The sequence below is a fragment of the Doryrhamphus excisus genome, linkage group LG18 (genome assembly GCF_037039965.1).
Source record: "Doryrhamphus excisus strain RoL-2023G ecotype Guam linkage group LG18, RoL_Dexc_Guam_v1.1, whole genome shotgun sequence".
NCBI classification, from domain to species: Eukaryota; Metazoa; Chordata; class Actinopteri; order Syngnathiformes; family Syngnathidae; genus Doryrhamphus; species Doryrhamphus excisus.
In genome coordinates this window covers 17,016,492-17,036,322 of record NC_136374.1, presented here as the reverse complement: position 1 = coordinate 17,036,322, position 19,831 = coordinate 17,016,492, and the positions used below count along the sequence as shown (strand labels likewise).

At 38.1% G+C, this 19,831-nt stretch overlaps 1 protein-coding gene across 5 annotated transcripts in view; it reads left to right on the top strand.

Moving 5' to 3' along the window:
* Positions 1-15,335, top strand: part of kif21b (kinesin family member 21B) — a 72,746-nt gene extending 57,411 nt beyond the window's left edge. For 3 of the 5 annotated variants that reach the window (XM_058055334.2, XM_058055335.2, XM_058055331.2), the window contains 6 exons: positions 791-955; positions 1,903-2,020; positions 2,098-2,268; positions 8,390-8,589; positions 8,978-9,101; positions 10,456-15,335. In XM_058055334.2, coding sequence (XP_057911317.2) covers positions 791-955; positions 1,903-2,020; positions 2,098-2,268; positions 8,390-8,589; positions 8,978-9,077 — 754 coding nt within the window. In that variant the 3' untranslated portion in view covers positions 9,078-9,101; positions 10,456-15,335. The remainder of the gene's footprint in view (positions 1-790; positions 956-1,902; positions 2,021-2,097; positions 2,269-8,389; positions 8,590-8,977; positions 9,102-10,455) is intronic. The other 2 variants (XM_058055337.2, XM_058055336.2) reach the window with 1 other exon arrangement.
* The last annotated feature ends 4,496 nt before the right edge of the window (positions 15,336-19,831 follow it).

The window sequence follows — 19,831 nt, the reverse complement described above, 5'->3', positions numbered from 1 at the left end:
TTAATTTCTATTATTTTTTTTTGTAGTTTTTAATTTTTTTAAATTTTTGTCCCATACCAAAATACGAGGTGATATGAGCATCCAATGCCATAATGGGTACCATAGTAAGTGTCAATATAGTGATATATATAGCACATCATGACTGGTTCAAGACTCTTCATCCTTGTATTTAGCAAATTTATTAATTTGTTTTATTAATTTTTATTAATTTTTTTTAGTTTTTCAATTTTTTAATTTTTTTGTCTCGTACCAAAATATGAGGTGATATGAGCATCCAATGCCATAATGGGTACCATAGTAACCGTCAATATAGTGATATATATAGCACATCATGACTGGTTCAAGACTCTTCATCCTTGTATTTAGCAAATTTATTTTATTTATTAATTTATTTTATTAATTTTTATAAAAAAAAATTTAGTTTTTAAACATTTTTTTTAATTTTTTATTTTTTGTCCCGTACCAAAGTACTGGGTGATATGAGCATCCAATGCCATAATGGGTACCATAGTAAGTGTCAATATAGTGACATATATAGCACATCATGACTGGTTCAAGACTCTTCATCCTTGTATTTAGCAAACATCAACTGCTTGTATTGTTTCTTGAATTGGCTCATCGTTGTGCATTGTTTGATTTCCTTACTCAATCCATTCCATAGTTTGATTCCACATACTGAAATGCTATGGCTAGCATAACTTAGTCCTAGCATAGAAGTGTTTCAAATGTACTTCTTCCCTTTTTGTGTTCGATTCCCATTGATTTTTTTTTTTTTTTTTTTTTACTCCAGTTCATCAGGACAAGTCGTGTCAGGTGATGCGTGCGCTGGCGCCACCACCCGCACAATAACGTTTTCACACGGTGAGTGTCAGATCAACCAGATTGCACTCAACCCGTCAGGCTCTGTGTTGTACGCTGCGGCTGGAAACACTGTTCGCATCTGGGACCTCAACAGGTATGTTACACGCGATGTTACACGCATAAATACATGTTGTCCCCCTTTTTCCCCCACGCTCCCCCTTTTTCTTCTTGTCTATCCCCTCCTGCTCTGGTATGGCCGCTCTAGATTTGCATTACAACAAAAAAGCCAAATAATGCTCCATATATCAGGGAAGGTGTATTTAGCATGGAAGGGCATTTACATCAATAATACTATCTGCAGGCTGCAGAGTGGCCTCACAGCTAGGAAACCCAAGTTCAATTCCACCTTTGGCCATATCTGTGTGGAGTTTGCATGTTCTCCCCATGCATTTTCCCACATTCCAAAAACATGCTAGGTTAATTAGCCACTCCAAATTGTCCATAGGTATGAATGTGAGTGTGAATGGTTGTTTGTCTATATGTGCCCTCTGATTGGCTGGCCACCAGTCCAAAGTGGACCCCACCTCTCGCCTGAAGACAGGTGGGTTAGGCTAACATAATGTTAGCTGTTTCTTTTCATTATGACTGCTGTCGAATGCGTGGAAGTTTATTTCGATGGTAGGAACTTCATCCAGGGTTTACTTCACCGGCAGCGGGAGAGAGAATGACATCGATGTGCCGGCTCACACGACAGTAATTATTGCAGCTTAATGTGGCTCAAAGCAACTCAACCGCCATTGCTCGCCCCCGCCCCGCCCACAGATCTTGTATTTTGCACAAAGGAGGAATGACCAAAGTGTCTTATTTCTACTAATCCGGTTTAAGTTGAAGATTTCTAAACGCACGTCCATCAATATGTCATTTAATCTTAGTAAAGTCATGATTATTTCCCTCCTTTTCCACACAAAAGTGATTTTAGATAAGCATCTCAAATATCGGTGACATTAAACTTTTTTTTTGCATCATTGAAGTGTTTAATAGAGTGTTTTCACTCAGTGGAACAGTTATTTCCTGTGAGTTTGATTGTGTGTGTTTGTTTAGGATGCAAGCTATGGGCAAGCTGACAGGCCACATCGGTTCCGTCATGTGTCTGACGGTGGGAAGGTCTCTGCTGGGCAAAGACCAAGTCATCACTGGCTCCAAAGACCATTATGTCAAGGTAGTCCATATTATGAGAAGGCACCTTCAGACCACATTTGAGTGTTTCCCTAAGACCACCATGGTTTCCTTTACCAGGTTTTTGACGTGGCAGAGGGAACACTGGGTAACGTTGGCCCGGCTCATAACTTTGAGCCGCCACATTATGACGGCATCGAGTGTTTGGCGGTGCAGGAAAACGTACTGTTCAGTGGCTCGAGAGATAACGGCATCAAAAAATGGGATCTGGAGCAGCAGGAGCTCACTCAGGTGTGTAAAGCTGCATTTTTACAGCCTTTTGTTTTAGATGAATGTGAGCGGAATAATGTTGCTTTCACTGTGCAGGACATATGCCATCAATCACAGTAAAAAAAACACAAAAACCTGTTACCATCAAGGTTGTATGTGACTGACTGTGACTGTGCAGCATCCTGAAGGAACGATCCGGAAGCACAATTGTTCCTCTTTGTGGAAAACACCGGCCAGAGTGGAGATTTTTAACAACTCTACACCCAATGTTTCTGGGTGTACGGGTAAAATGGAGCTTTTGTGTCAAAAGAAATGTGCATTAGCTCCAGTTTTTAAACCTGTGTGCTCATTTTAAAGACAATGTGCGAGTCAATGTACATCTAATGTCTAACTAGATTGAAAAACCGAGGCGTTGCGATGCACGACCGAGTCAGCTGTGGCCGATTTTTTTAGGCTTCATGCACAAACTGGTAATGGTAATGGTAATGGTAATGGTTTAATTTCATTTGAACATGCATCAGATTCCAATTGAGTGCATCCCATAATCAGTTCCCAGTTCCACATGTCCAAAAGGAGTAGGAAGAAGCAAAGCTTATTAAATCCTACCCCTCCATCTGGGACTTTTACAATCAGTAACTGTTACATTTGTTCACTTCCTGCTTTCCATAATACAGTTTAAGGTTTTTTTTTTGTTTTGTTTTTTTAATTAATTAATTTTTTGAATTTTTTAACATGATAGCCAGTAAATGTGTTTTTATGGAGACAAACTTTGACATTCTTTCAACACCGCTGTTGGAAAAAAAGTGAATTTTGGAAAACTGCACGGTGGTTAAGTGGTTATCACGCAGCTAGGAGATCTGGGTTCGATTCCCTACCTGGTCATATCTGTGTGCCGTTGTCATGTTCCCACCATGCATGCATTTTCTCGGGGTACTCCAGTTTCTACTCCGGTTTCTACTCCGGTTGACCCTAATTAGCATAAGCTGTATAGAAAATGAATGGATTGATTGTCCAAAATATTTTTCTTCAGCCTTGGGGGAGGTCATTACAGTCACTGTTGTTTATTAGCAACACCACGCACAACAAAACTTTGTGCAAGGGACCGAGATAGAAACCTATTTTCATTTTGATGCAGATCCAAGGGCTCTTTTGTTAGCATGGCAACACTTCTGCCATCTTCCATAACTAAAGGCTGGGTTCTACTTAACCCACGAACGTGCCACATGGGAATCTACTCGAGAGACCGCCCCTACATTCCACGGAGTGTCTTCTCCCAAACCGCAGGGGGTATCGAAAACACTATTCCAAATTAGAGCGGTAGAGGTTGTTTACTCGACTTCCAACATAGCAACACTTGGCCGTCTACTTCTTGAACAACAGGACTTGTGTTGTATATGTGGAAATATGGGCTAATAACTATAAAAGCAATCTTCACTCACTAAATGTACTGCAAAAAAAGGCCAGTAAGGATAATTCATAATGCCGCCTACAGAGAACATACTAACTCCTTATTTCTAAAATGACAAATACTTCAACTTGCTGATATAGTTAATCTTCAAACAGCTAAAATAATGCATAAGGCTAAAAATAACCAATTACCTAAAAATGTCATCCAATACTTCTCTACAAGAGAGGAGGAATATGATCTCAGGGAAGAAGTACATTTGAAACACTTCTATGCTAGGACTACGTTATGCTAGCCATAGCATTTCAGTATGTGGAATCAAACTATGGAATGGATTGGGTAAGGAAATCAAACAATGCACAACGATGAGCCAATTCAAGAAACAATACAAGCAGTTGATGTTTGCTAAATACAAGGATGACTTAAAATGTACTTCGGTACAAGGTACATTATTTAAAAAAAAAAGAAAACCTTAAACTGTATTATGGAAAGCAGGAAGTGAACAAATGTAACAGTTAGTGATTGTAAAAGTACCAGATGGAGGGGTAGGATTTAATAAGCTTTGCTTCTTCCTACTCCTTTTGGACATGTGGAACTGGGAACTGATTATGGGATGTACTCAATTGGAATCTGATGCATGTTCAAATGAAATAAAACCATTACCATTACCATTACCATATATTGAATGACTGAAGCCCACCAAAATTACAATCCTGCTTACTCGTATGGTTAATTAGTTGAGGCCAACCATGGATGTTTAGGTCATCTGATTATCTTCTCTGTACCGTCTCTGCAGTCACGTGGTGACTTGTAACAGCACTGCTTGTGTCATGGTCTTTAGTTCCATGAAGGAACACAGTCCCATGTGACCAAAAAGAAGGAGGAAGAAGCAGATATTATTTTCTCATAGCCTCTTGCTCCTTGTATTTCATTATTACGTGATTACGTGATTGATTACGTTTGATTTGTTGTTGAATGGCGTTGAAGGAACATCCATTCAAGGAATAAGACCTGAGTGGAATATGGAGCCCAGTCACAATCAGACTCATCCACCTCGTACATCAGTTGCAGTACCTGATCCTTCTCATCATTTTGCTTCTTTAAAGTGTTCACTTTTTCTCCCAGCTCAGAAATTTCTATGCCGAGGCCTCGAAGTCTTTATTTCCTTGCCATGCCAGCCGCTGGGTTTGACTTTTCAATTTGACTCGTTAGCGTACCTCCTTTTGAGTTCCCTTAACCTGCCTGCCTTCCTTTCTTCAGTCTGGGCAATCCATTGACATCTTTACAGATTTATGATATCATTCATGTCTCAAAGAGTACCACATTCTCGCCCTGATGGACACCCAAGGTAGCGGAAGCCTTTACCTACCGTATGTAGTTGCTTATGCCAGATGCTATTTAAGTCAAGAGATATGATTATATGAGATATGACGACAGAGTTTGCTCTCCTTACACAAGTTGAGTAAAAAAACGTACGTTGTATGTGACAAGTGATATTCAATCATTCATTGTTTGACGGTATTCACTCTGCGGTGCTCGTGCCGTCACGTGGAATACAGCAGGGAAGCACCGTGTGAACTTCCGGGCTTAACGGAGTCAGCGGGAAAGTGTGTGTTTACTTTTGTGTTGTCTCCTGTGTATCCACGGTTGCATGCATATGTTAAAAATGTATAATGTTGCACCTTGTGGGAAGATGTACCTCTCATTTGCATGCGCATTCATTTGCATTTTAAGCAGCAACGTTGTACAGTTTTTATTAACTTATTTTTTATTTCTACTTCTATCTTCTTTCTTTCTTTTTTTTTTATTTCTCCCAGCAGACAAAATAAGAATATAAGGCCCATTTAAATTAGAGCGTGTGCTGTGGTCCGTGGAGTCTCACCTCCACCTCATTTAGCAAAGAGCCAATACAATCTATTTTACAGCCTCTTGTCTAATTATAAAGGAGCATCCAAATGCAGCTTGTGGTGTAAAATCATATTGTATATTACAGCTCAGGAACCGGGCCTCCTTTAAGAGCTGTTTTGCTCACAAGCTTTCTGTTCGTACTACGTGTGCAAAGCATTCTCAGGGGACGCAATGGAGCAGTTTGTTTAGAATGGATATACACTGTATACGCGCTCATCCTGCATGCTGCTTAAATATGAAAACATACCTGACACATGGATTATGTTTGTAGCACACGGTCACATTCTTTCTATCCCACCTAGAGTTGCATCAGTTAAGGCGTGATTAATCGATTATTCAATTAATCAGCAACTATTGTGGTATTTAATTATTGTTTTATTTCACAATGGAAATATCGTCTGATCTCAGTTTCCTTTTAAATCTTCTTGGACTTTGGTAAACTGATCCATATTTTTGTCTGTTTGGTTGTCCTTGATTTGGTGTGTTCAGGGCAGGGTTTTCCAAAGTCTAGCTAGCGGACCAGTGGTTGGTTTTTTTTTTTTAGCATTAAAAAATTATATTTTGACAAAGCACAACAAAAGTGGGAACATTTACAGTAATTTTACGTGAATAAAGTCAAAATGTTGTAATCTAATGAGAAAAAGTCGTAATTTCCGAGAATAACGTAATATATAAATATATATATATAAGATATATTTATCATTTTAGTTGCATACATTTGAAATATCAAAGGAAAAAAGCATTATTTGTAAAAGTCATAAAAACAAACAAAACAACAAATAAAGTTGTAATGTTGGGGGAAGTGCAAAAAATGTACAATATGAGAATAATGTGAAAATATTATGGGAATGAAATCACAATTTTGAGAAGAACATTTACAAAAAGAGCTGAAAAACAGAAATAAAAATGCAAAAAAATTCATTTTATGAGAATAAAGTTAAAATATTAAGCGAAAAGAACTCTTTTACAAGACTAAATGGTGGAAAATAATATTATTCTAGTCGCATAGTGTTCAAATATTAAAGAAAAAAATATGTGTAATAATGTAATGCAATGAGAAACAAAATGAAATGAAGATTTTGGGAAATTAGGTTAGAGAAAAAGTTATGTGAAATTTTTTTTTTTGAAGATTAGTTAAGAAGGAAGTTGAAATATTTGGAAAAAAAACAACAAAATGGGAAAAGAGCAAAGACCAAAGTTGTTATAAAAATAAACTTTTTCGCCTTAACCACACAGCTTAGATGCAGTTTTCTATATAATATTTATATGGACACTATAGAGATTGTCTCAATAGAAGATACTCAATAGAAGCCTCTTGTCATCCAGCCTGTGTACCACAGAGAGACTAATAGAGGCAGCAGACCTGCATACAAGTACAGTATATGTCAATGTATTGAGGGCTCATAAGTATTGACCTGTTTTATTATAAGATTGTCCAATAAATCAATATGACAGGTCTACACGTCGTTATAAGTAAATTATAATTAAGGACAACAATATTTAGACTATTTCCAGATGTCCGGGTTATTTCTCCGCTTTTTCGTATCAGTACGTCCATGATAGATGTTATGATCCAATTTTCTTTTTTGATGTATTTTTTTTCCTAATCAATACTTTGGAGAACAATCGTTTTACATCATATTTCCCGCTGTTGAGTTTTTCACCGACTTTTAAGTGGGGTCATAGAAAAAGCCTCAGCATCATAAATTGTAATAAATAGAGTGCACAGTTCACGTAGAGATCTACACTACGTATTATTTCCACTTTAAAGAAACACATGGCCTTTACCATGTTTCATGTTCCAGGAAATAGATATTTTCTTGGCTCCACGCTGCCTTTTCTGATATTCTCTATGTATAAATATTAAGAGAGAACCACCCAACCTTTTCTGACCTATGGATCTCATCTAGAAGTGACAAAGCTGTGCTGACCCCAATAATTCATAAATACGAGTTGAGGTGAGCACAGAAAGAGGTTGCTTTCTTGAAGATGGACGCCGTGTGCTCGTGCGGGATCATATCGTTGCTCAAACTTTGCGTTTTTATATACGGTGAAGACGGGTCAGACTTGGGTCAAACACAATTAATCCAAGCTTCCTGGCATTATTTGAATATATTCATATTTATAACATTTCAGGGGTCATGAGGTTCTAGTTTATAATAAGTGAAAAGTTATTTAAAAACAGTTTTAGGTGCACACAGCATAAAAAAATGCACACTTTGCTCCATAGAAGATAATTTTTTAACATAGTTATGAATGCAAACAGCGCAGTACTTGACATACATTACAATGGAAAAGCCAACGTAAAAATACGGTACTTTGATACGGTACAGTAGTCCCTCATTTATAGCGGTTAATTGATCCCACACCCGACCGCAGTAAATGAATATCCGCGATGTAGGAATCAATGTTAATACATTTCATATTTTCATGCAATATTTTACCCGTTTGACTTTCTAAATATGGTTTTTAACATTTTAGAGCCCTGCAGGCATGAAATAACAACTCCTATTATTCATCGTGCACATTGTGCAACTCTTATGCAGGGAATCGAGACGGCCGCTTGCTAGCGAGCTAACCAGTTAGCCTCACATGTATTTCCTTTAAAATTAATAAGCCCAAAACTTACCACTTCCACACGGGATGGGAGAAAACATTAAAATATATATTTAAAAAATCCATACATTTCACTACAATCAAACAAAGGAAATGTTGTCAAATGCCGAAAACGTTCCAACTTTCAGACGTCTAAGCGTCTTCAGCCACGCCTTTTGTGTTCCCATGCGGAAACCTTTGCTGACTGTGCATCGTTCTACTTTCACTTGGCAGCAAATCCCCATTGCACACAAGGACTGGGTGTGCTCCCTGGCGTACGTTCCCGGGAGGCCGCTGTTGCTCAGCGCATGTCGGGGAGGAATGTTGAAGGTGTGGAACGTGGACAATTTCACTCCCATAGGAGAGGTCAAAGGCCACGACAGCCCCATCAATGCCATATGTACCAACTCCAAGCAGATCTTCACTGCATCCAGGTAACCGGTTCAGCATCTATTGCACCAAGGTGGTATAAAGTAAGGATTTACTGTTATTTAAGTGTTCAAAATGGGCCCCCAGCACATCAATATCAAGCAGAAATTGTTATAATTTTGTCAAAATTTTGTCCAAAATCTATTTAAATCTAAATTATAAAATTGAAATTTTCTCACATTTCTACAGACGACACAAGATTCTTTTATTTGGAATTCTAGATGATAATTTAATCACTTTGTAAAGCAGCTGCTGCCATCAAAGTGATATTAACCTTCTCCTTATGCTCCCCGGCTTCTTCTTCTTCTCCTCCTCTTCAATACTACCGGACAACAACCTGCTTATCGCTCCCTCCTCCTTCCTCCTCCCGTCCCTCCTCCACGATGCCCCCAGCGACTGCAGGGTGAAGTTATGGAGCTATGTGCCTGGCTTGACCCCCTGTCTTCCTCGCCGGGTGCTAGCCATCAAGGGCCGAGCCACCAGCCTCCCATGATTACCACCTTCCCTCCTCCCTCTGGTATTCTCTTCTTCCTTGTCTTTTCCCCTAAAGCCTTCTCACGGTGCTATCCTTACTCTTATTATTATTATTATTCCTACGTGTTATTGTTCTCCTCTTTCTGCTGCCCCGCCTTTATGCTTTAGGTTTAGACGTAGATCAGCTGTTTACCAAAACCGGATCCTTCCAGGTCATTCCAGTGTCCACAAAAGTCTGATGTGAGAAAGCGGATAACAACGTAGCTAACAGCCCAGGATGAACAATAACAGCAGTCATATTCATTTTTTTCAGCACAGCAGCATGCTAATTAATATTCACTAAGGAGTGTATATACTCACATTAATTAATATTCACTAAGGAGTGAATGGATATTAGCGCAATTTGCAAATTGTGCAGGGACCTCGCTCAAAGGTAAACAAAAAATGTGTGACGAAATCAAACCAATCCCGACGTTAGCTACACGGAAACAACAAACCGTCGTTTGCAGGTTTTACAACTATGGAAGCCATTAAAAAATAATAATAAAAATAACAAAATTTTTGGGTGGATTAGAGGATGAAACGATGAAATAATTATAATAATAAATAAATAATGAAATTGAATTGAAATAATTATAATAATTATAATAATTATAATAATTATAATAATAATAATTATAATAATTATAATAATTATAATAATTATAATAATTATAATAATTATAATAATTATAATAATTATAATAATTATTGAAATTGAATTTGAAATAATAAAATTGTTTGTGTGGATAGCCCCTCAATTTTAATTGAAGACCCCTGGATTATTGTCTATATACCCTTTCATAATACATTTATATCCGATGATTTAATTAATATTTAATTAGAACGCTTTATCCAAAAGATTCCCATTCATCATATAGAATACACTTTTCATTTGACTCATGTTCATATTTCAGGTGATTCAAAGTATGTGATTTTATGTTTTTTTTGTTTTGTTTTTTTCTTCTTCCACTACGGCCTTTATCATGCGATGGGATATTATGTGATTTATTATTTAATAGGGGCGTACGGTACGCCATAATCAGCGTGTGGTTCATTTTTGGTACAGTAAGGAAGTAAAGAAAATGGAAAACACAAAAATATAATTTTTTAAAATAAGCAATTTTTTAAAAAAACCCTCCAAAGGAGTCGGCGCCTCACCGGCCATGATGTTGCCTATGAATCATAATTTTCCTAGTGTCTGTGGAAAAATGAAGAAAACGTTACTGAAGAAAATGTTTCCTGTCATTGATGTTATTTTCTTCTGTTGTTATGTTTCCTCACTTCCCTTTGCTCATCCTTTGCTGTAACCCCCCCATTCTCCTCCCCCCCCGTTCTCCCACGCTGCCCGTGTGCAGTGACAAGACGGTGAAGATCTGGCTGTCAAAGGTGTGGAGGAAGAGGTGACAACCCGAGTGATGGCGGTTTTTCGTGCAACTTCAGCTGTGATCTGTGACCTCACCCCCCCACACCCCCCAACACAACACCGCCAAGGCAAACCTTTTTTTTTTTTTATTTATTTGTCACTGTGAAAAATGGAACATCTCCTTGAAAGGAATTTAAAAGTGCCAAGGAAAACATCTGGCTCAACCATTTCTCTCATAACACACCTGAGGTGGAATTTGTGAGAAGAAGGGGGTCCTGCTTTTTCAACTCTTTTTTTTTTTTTTGGAGGGGGGGGGGTGAAAAGCAGAATACTTATGGACCTTTTGTGTGAAATTCATCACTTTCACCAATCAGGATGACTTATTTTTCCGCATCGTTATCCTTCCTCGCTTCAAATAATCTTCATTATGATCAACAAGAAGGTTTAAATGTTCTTTTCCCCTACCTCAGTTGTTTTGAACTTGGGTCCGGCGTGGGCGAGGACATGTTTACGGGTCTCTTTGTGCTAAAAAAAAAAAAATCTGGTGCTGGACTCACCCGGCTCATCTTCATCATCTTTGTGGATGCATCCCCTGTTGGCTCTGTGGCTATCAAGACTGTCTCACTGCTGACCTTGCAAACAGGAAAGCACACATCCAAGTAGCACAAGTGAGGTGATGCCGCCCCTGGAGGATCTCACCGGACTTCATTATCTTCTGCAGAAAGTGCTAACGACAGCAGAAATACAAAACACCCCTGAAGACTTAACAGACCACATTACAGTCAGGTTCTGGTATCCACGGCAAGATTGCTTTGTTTTTGTTTTTTTGTTGTTTTTTTTGTTTTGCTCAGTGTAAAGGGAGGCGGAGACAAATAATATATTTCAAATACTACTTGAAAACATGCAGTCCAACTGTCCAATTATGAGTCCGATTATGCTTGCGGTTCTCCTTGCAAGGTTGCATTGAAGATTTGCACGACAGTGGAACCGTTAAAATCAAACTTACTAAGAACTTTATTTATACGTTAGGAACTTTATTTGTGCACAAATAAACCCGTTTGACATCAATATAACAGTCTGACTGACAAATAACGCTAAAGTCATCACACACCAACTTAACACTTATTTTACAAATGCTGTGTGTACCAATACAAGATTTTAAAGCATTTTATTGGAGGACAAGCAGCATAGAAAATGGACAGATGGTACTGCAATACTGCCTCTGTACACCTCTGAGGAAGTTGAATAAGCCCAGAGGGAGGCTGATGTCATTGCAGTCCCCATGAATGCGTTCCTCCGATGCAATGCATTCAATTTTTAATTTTCGTATTTGTACATGTTTGTAGATTTGTCACATGAAGTGTTAAGTTGCTGTGGGATGAATTTAGTGTTTGTAAGATGACAGTGACGTTTGCGTGTTTACATTGTAACAAGGCTATAGAGTGATCTGTATGATAGTATCAATTATTATCATATTCTGATCCAATGTCGTCCTATTTGAGGTACTGAGGTACCAGTATGTACAGTACTTTCTGTCTACTTCCAGCTGTTCACACCGAAGACTCTCTCCCAACTACTGAGGTTGTCTGAAGTCAAATTTAATTAGATGTCTCACATGTCTCCCAGCTGGTCTGCAGGAAAGATTATTAGGGGGAAACCAGGTCATAACTGAGGGATTTGAAAGCCCCCGTCCACCCACACTTATTGCTGCTCAATTCAAAGATGGAAGGATATTTCATGTGCACTGATAATTCACATCCGTTTATGTGTAAGGTCTGGCGAGGCAGCACAAGCTAGCACAAACTACTCTTGTAAAATTCCACTTCATTTCGCAATACGGTGTCTTGCTCGGTGGGTTTAATAGCCTCTTTTCGTGTCACTGTCCTATAAAACGCGTGTGCAGTCATCCCTCGACACTTTAGCACGTCTTATCAAAATAAATTAATAAATCAGACAGTTTCATGGTGGAGTGGTTAGCGCGCAGGCCTCGCAGCTAGGAGACCCGAGTTCAATTCCATCCTCGGCCATTTCTGTGTGGAGGTTGCATGTTCTCCTTGTGCACATTCCAAAAACATGCTAGGTTCATTGGCGACTCCGAATTGTGAGTGTGAATGGTTGTTTGTCTATATGTGCCCTGTGATTGGCCGGCCACCAGTCCAGGGTGGACCCCGCTGGGATAGGCTCCAGCACCTCCTGGTAGAGAATGAATGAATGAACAGTTTTGTGGTTGACCGTGCGATCGATCATAAAATTTTATGTTTTCTTTGACAAAATTTTATCTTTTTCAAGCATTAAAATGACTACATGAATGAAAAATACAAATATAACACATTCAAAAACACAATATGTAGTATTCCACACCAGTCACTAGGTGTAATGTTACAATAATGAGACAATAGCCACCGCAGTACCCACAATTAATCCTATGATTAATTATGATTAGTCAGTTAAATCTTATTCATGTCTAATATGTCTTATTTTCTGTTATGTCTACTATAATGGGTAACGCGAGTGTAAAAGTGACTATAGGGGTGCTATTTCAAGTCTGGAGGGCTCTAATAATGTTAACAAAAACTTATTTATAAGGTCGTAAATAAGTTTTATATGCTCTTATTACGAAAATATATGATTTTATGAATAAGGTAACCTACTCTCCGGAAATTCACTTATCACTGTCGGGTCTGGAATCAATGAACAGCAATAAACAAGGGATTACTGTATGAAATGATGTTAAAAAAAACATCAAACTGCTTGTTATCAGACGGTTCCAGTGTACATTTCTTTTCTTTTTACCTGTACCCCGTACCCCCGTTTCGTTCAGCTTTGTGTCTTCCAAGCCAATGATGTATGTTGATGACTTGGTTTCTGTATATTTGCCGTGATGAGAAACTCAGGTACAGGTTGAAGGATTATTTTTTGTTTCTGTATAATTTATTTAAAATCTTCATATATTTCAAATGCCTTTGTTGACTTTAAGAAAAAAAAAAAGGTACTATCAGTGCTGTTCATGCTGTTTGTACATTTCTTGATTTTATCGATACTCTTTTGTGTACATACTTTTATGTAAAAAAAATGGATGATGTCTTCAAAATCGGGCCAAAGTGAAAAGCTGAGAATTTTTTTTTTATGGGGGGGTTTGCTTCCTGTTTTATGTGAACTCGAGGTCACCCTCCACTGGACTCTTATCTGTGCCAATTAGCCCAACTAACAGCGTTTGCAACGTGAATTCTATGTCATAACATGCTAGAAAAAGATTACTTTACTTTTATCCACTGTGAGGTTCCCCCTGCTTTTATATATTTATGGTACAGACTGAATATTTTGCACATTTTAGAAGTAGAAGTTCATCTCTCACTGAAAGAAAAGGTTCAGTGATTTAATATGGAAGGATTTCACTGTCTTTCCAGTCGACATAATCTTTAAATCTGGTCTTTATTATCCGAAAAAAAAAAAAAAAGTCAAACCCGCTACTGATTGGTGCTGTGTAAATAGTTCCATAACTTTTTCAATTTTTATGTAAATGCACTGACATCAAGTTATTCTGCAAAGAAAGTATTAAGGCCACACTGACAAGAAAGTAACATTCACTCATTCAGTGTTTTGTCACATCATCAGTAGGATTATTTGAACACGTCGGAGAAAGAACTACACAGACTGGAATCAATTCTCCAATATTCAATGGTTTTGCCTTATTAGGTGCGTTTAAGTTCATGTGAGGATCGTAGGAATTTGCCATTTTGGACTCTTCTACAACTTTAATCTCATAAACATTGCAATTCTTTTGTGTTTTGATACTTTGAGAACGTGTGGCTTTAATACTTGGTACAGTACTCTGCAAGTTAGGACTCCCATGCACTTTGGATGCACCATAACTGTGAATAAACTACATATAAACAAAACATAGTCTTAGCCAGGACATTGACTGTGCCTGCCAAATATGGCACTCAACACATTTTTGGAGCATCGATAGGTTCCGCAAACAGGTATTTGTGACGATAACTGGGACGGCTTAGAATGCGTCTCTTGTAAATGTTGGGAAAGCAGCATGCAGACTTTTTATTAATGCGAGTCCAACTTCATTTCTCTTGCTGTCCAGTGGCACTTTGAATACTTCATAACAAAAAAAATATAACCAAGATATGAAAAGGATTAGCATACTAGCAGAGGAAATTCGGTTACCAACTGAAATGTACAGTACTACAGTGAAACCCTTTTAAAGGGAAACTGCACTTTTTCTGCAATTTTGCCCATCATCAACAATCCTTATGTAAGGCAGGTCTTTCTCTTTTGCGTTCTATAGATATACAAACAGATAAAAAGAGACAGGAATGCACCAATAATAGTGAAAAAACTAAAAAAAAAATGCTCCAATTACATCATGTGACCGGCTTATTTACCAAGCTACATCAACATTGGTAATGGTAATGGGTTTTTTTCATTTGAACATGCATCAGATTACAATTGAATGCATCCCATAATCAGTTCCCAGTTCCACATGTCCAAAAGGAGTAGGAAGAAGCAAAGCTTATTAAATCCTACCCCTCTATCTGGTACTTTTACAATCACTAACTGTTACATTTGTTCACTTCCTGCTTTCCATAATACAGTTTAAGGTTTTGTTTTGAGTTTAGAAGACTTAACGTGAGGTGTACGTAGTTTTTGTTTCTATGTTGCGCCCAGGAAAGACGTTCGGGTAATGGTTAAAATGACTAAAGTACCACCAAATACTTTTTATATCGATAGAACGCATAGGAAAAAATGGATGGAAAAAAAAAGTGCAGTTTTCCTTGAAGTCGACTTGATGTCTGTTGACAGCCCGTCTAAGTCAAGTATCTCATCAAGTCCTGGTCTACCATGTGTCCACTTAAGTACACGGTCGACATTAAATTGAAGTCATTTCACTTGAATGAAAAATTGCTCCGTTATTGTCAAACTTGTGTTGTAGTTTTGGAAGAACAGGAAAGGAAATTGCACCGATGCTTGGTCACGGTTAATGCAGTTTACAGGACGTCGACTTAAACGGGTTCCACTGTATTTTTGTGAAGCCAAGCATGTAAAAAAAAGTGTTGATTTTACGATATCTTATGAACTGGAATCTGCTTTAAATCGACATAGTTTGACCAAAGTGCAATATGACTTGAATAATTCACATCATACGACGAATCACTGGTCGGCAACTTTAAACTCATGACATGGCAGCTGTAACGGTCCGTTCCGTAACATTCTTCCTTCGACGCTGGTAAAGTCAAACCGCAAGTCCAAAGTGTGATGAGCACTTCCCCGCCGGGTGGACCGTGGCGTGTAACTGTCAGGAAAAATAGTACTTGAGTCGATATCTCAGCTTGAGCCTCGTGCCTCAGCCTACAGGCCTTACACCACGTCTGTGTAGCGGAAAAGATCATCCTGCATATTGTGATTGTGTTTTAACGTCTCGGCGTACTCCCATCGTTATCGTTGAGAAGTCTTTTCATCGAAGCTTCGGGCTGCCGACGAGACAGGATGGCGCTCGCACACAATCAAGAGGGCTGCTTTTACCGCTTTGCTGCTAGCCGCCGGCTCTCTATCGCATCTGGAGTAATAAAACACGTTGCCGTTGTCTGTGAAGCCAATATATAATGCAACATAAATGCAGGGTCAAAGGTCATTTGTGCCTTTTATTGCACAGACTGCTCGTTCTTAAATGAGTGTAAATGTGTGTACAGTTATTTTGTTTTGTTTTTTAATATGCCAATATGCATGTGACCAAGCCATGTACGATAGCGTTGCGGTGTAAATAATGTAAGTAAATACTGTATTTAACGAAGAAAACAATGTTCCCTCGACAGAATAAATAGTTGACAAAACGTTTGTTGTCTGGAAGTTATTGAGGCTGAATGTATACTGTACATTTTAAAATAGCTTTAAAGTCACTGTGGGAAGGAGTATGACATTTCTGGTATTGCCATGGCAACCCGTCATCATTTACTACAGTGGTTTATTATAATGGTGGACCAGCCTGAATGCTTTTTGTTGAGGTTGTGTGCAGTGTAGTGTTATGTTGTTTATTAGTTTTTATACTTTGTATGTGCTAATCGTTTTGTCATAAGCAATTCTGCATTGAAAATGATATAAAGACATGTTGCATTATATTTTTATTGGTAGAATATATTTTTAAGGAGTGAATAAGTGGATTTCATGATGTTTTTCACCAGTCAAATTAGTCATTATTTTTATACTATAATATATCAACATTCTTCTGATATAATGACTTTATTCCAGGGCTAGGAATGGTATTCCTCTGGCTGGATGACTCCTTATGTTCGAGGTAAATCACTGGGCTTCCTAGAGCACTTGTGATTTATGAGTGTAGTTCTCTTTCCAGCCATGCATGCTTTCTCCGTGTTTATTTTTCTTATAAATACATTCATAATTTTTTTCCTCCTATCATTCTGACACCGGTGATATTCTGTTTCTGAGCAGCAGCGAACCATTTGATTAGTTTAACTCGGAACGCTCATAAGCAGGGACACATGAATTAGCTAATGTTAGATTTTTGCACGCAAGTTAAAAAAATCCACTTTGTTCCCATAATATTATAACTGTAATATTTTTTCTTGTGTTTAAACTTGTGATTTTTATAAAAATAACCTTTTCTTTAATATGTCAACTCCATGCATTTTTCATCATAGTATTAGGAATTTAGCTTTTGGGTCAAAAGGTATGTGAAACTAGAAGAGTATACGTCTGTTTTTTTTTAAATATTACGTGTGGCGTACCACAGGGGTCAATACTGGAACCAAAAATGTTCAACTTTATATTAATGATACAGTAAAGTCTCGTTATATCGATATTCGATATCGATATAACCGGACTATCCATATATCCGATCCTGCGCCGAACTGCATTAAAAGTGGGCGGATCTTTGATATGGCATGTAATTTTCTCCTTGAGTTCATGGATTGCGTATCTAGCATGCTTTTGTACTACAATACATTTTGTACTACAGTAAATAAAAATAAACTTACGCTGTAGTGTATTACCGGTTACCGGGACATAATTCACCCCGGAACTATCGATAGGGAAGGTGTTGCCACCCGGAGGGGTAGGCGCGAGGGACGGGTGTTTTCCGCTGTGTGTGCTGCACTCTGGTGGTGGAAGTGTGAAAAATAAAGTTGACTGGAAGCAGCCGTTCGCCGTGTTCTTTTTTGGTATTGAAATCCTTAAGCAAAGATTGATTTAAGCTGCTTTTGTATCGATATAAGCAGACCAAATTGGCTGGCGGGAGATGGAAAGGGCATCCTAGTAACCGGATTATCATAATAACCGTGTATCGTACTAACGGAGCTAATTATATCATAAAAGACTAGAAATTTGCCGGGAAATGAAAATAGTATCGTAATAAGTAGTCATTCGTTTTAACCGATATCGATATAACGAGACTTTACTGTATCTGTAAAGTGACAAAAAGCTTCAAGTTGGTATTATGTGTGGATGATACTACTGCTTTTTATGACGTGCTCGCACTGTACAGCCCTGCCAAATACACCACTGTTATGATAATACACTTTATAATAATAATACAGATTTTTCTGTTATTCACTTGTTTTTTCCATCAGGGCTGTCCAGCTGTACTTAATTTATAATGACAAAATCTACATAATAAATAGAGAATATGCATATTAGCATGTAGCGTTTGATTACCCTGCCTCTGAAAAATATCGGAATCTGTTTTTGTGATCGGCATTCTATCGGAAATCACTGATGGTGATCTGTGGCTGATCGATCGGACCATCCTGAGTTGAAATTGTACAAACTCAAGTCTTTTCCTTATGTTATGTATGGTAATTAGATCCATGTAATGTACATGTAATTGTCCAAAAGGTAAATAAGCTCAGTGATAATTGAATCTAAATGACACACATCCAAATCCGGAGGAATGTTTTTGCATTTCTGTGTACATCAGGATGCATGCATCTTCATTCCCTTCGCCAACACTGATCATTAACTTGCGTGGGGCAGCGTTTGCCTCCGCCACGACGGGACACACAAACGTTTTGATGTATGACGACCATTAACGCCTCAGAGGATGGCAAAGCCATTTGAAGATGCCAGTCACAAACAAATAACCATCCATACACACAGCCCGGCCCTCGCATCCCAGCAGGATGCGCTCCATCTGCTCCCAGCACATAATACACTGCTGGAATTTCATTTTGGTGTCTTCTTCAGTTTGACTACGCTGCAACATTCCAGCTAAGTCTGCTCTTACTCGCTGATGCATTGATCTCTGTCCCGGTGGACCATCAATCACCTGACGACTTCAGGTTTAAATTCAGCCAGATACCCAGAGTGAATATTAAAGCCCTTACATTCAGAGAGAGTAAACATTCATAATGTGCGGTTATCACTGGAAAACAGTTTGGACTCTTATTCATCCATCACTACATTCCGTTGAGATACACTGGCAATAAAGGAGCAGTACGAACACAGACACGACTCAAGAGGGCTCAACCAAAACAAAAAAAAAACTACCATCATCTCATTGCTGGATTATTCTGTTTCAACCCCCGGCAACACATGAAAAAAATCAAGTTTTGCATTAGTTGAAACACAAATATTAGTGTTTTACATGAAGAAAACAATTCCAAATTCAGATAAAAACAAATAAATAATAACTGAAAGGGATTAATGAACATTTAAGGTTAGTTTTACCTTCATTGAAAATGTGATTCCTGATGACTGTTCCCAAAGACACAATGTAGCCGTAAAATTGACCACCGTTTCTCATTTTGCCGTGAGTTATTTCTTGAATTCAGTACTTTTTGTCACCCCAATAACCCCCAATGAAGCCAAAGAAATACGCAAGTGCCAATATTTTGGCAACAAAGGTAATAAACGCTAATGAATTAAACAAATAACACAGGGTGGCGTCTGTGTTGATCTTGCTGTCACATCGCGATTTTGGGAACAGTCGTGTCTTCAATGAAGGTAAACCTTAAATGTTCATTTGTCCCTTTAATTTCTCATTTCTATGCATGAACGATTGTTTTATAGGTCTCACTTTACAATAAAAGACACAAAAATGCAGTAGTTACTGAGGAACTAATGTGGGGTTAGCGTGGTTAGCGTTAGCTAGGTTCATTCCTCATTAACTACTGTCATTTTGTGTACCATTTTATACGTGTGAATATATAAAAACATGTTTTGTGTTAACATTTTATCACATCATTGTTTTATAGGTCTCACTACAATAAAGTACACAACTGAGGAACTAACATGCGTTTAGCGTGGTTAGCGTTAGCTAGGTTCATTCCTCATTAACTACTGTCATTTTGGGTACCTTGTTGAAAGTGTTACCATTTTATACATGTGAATGTATAAAAACATCT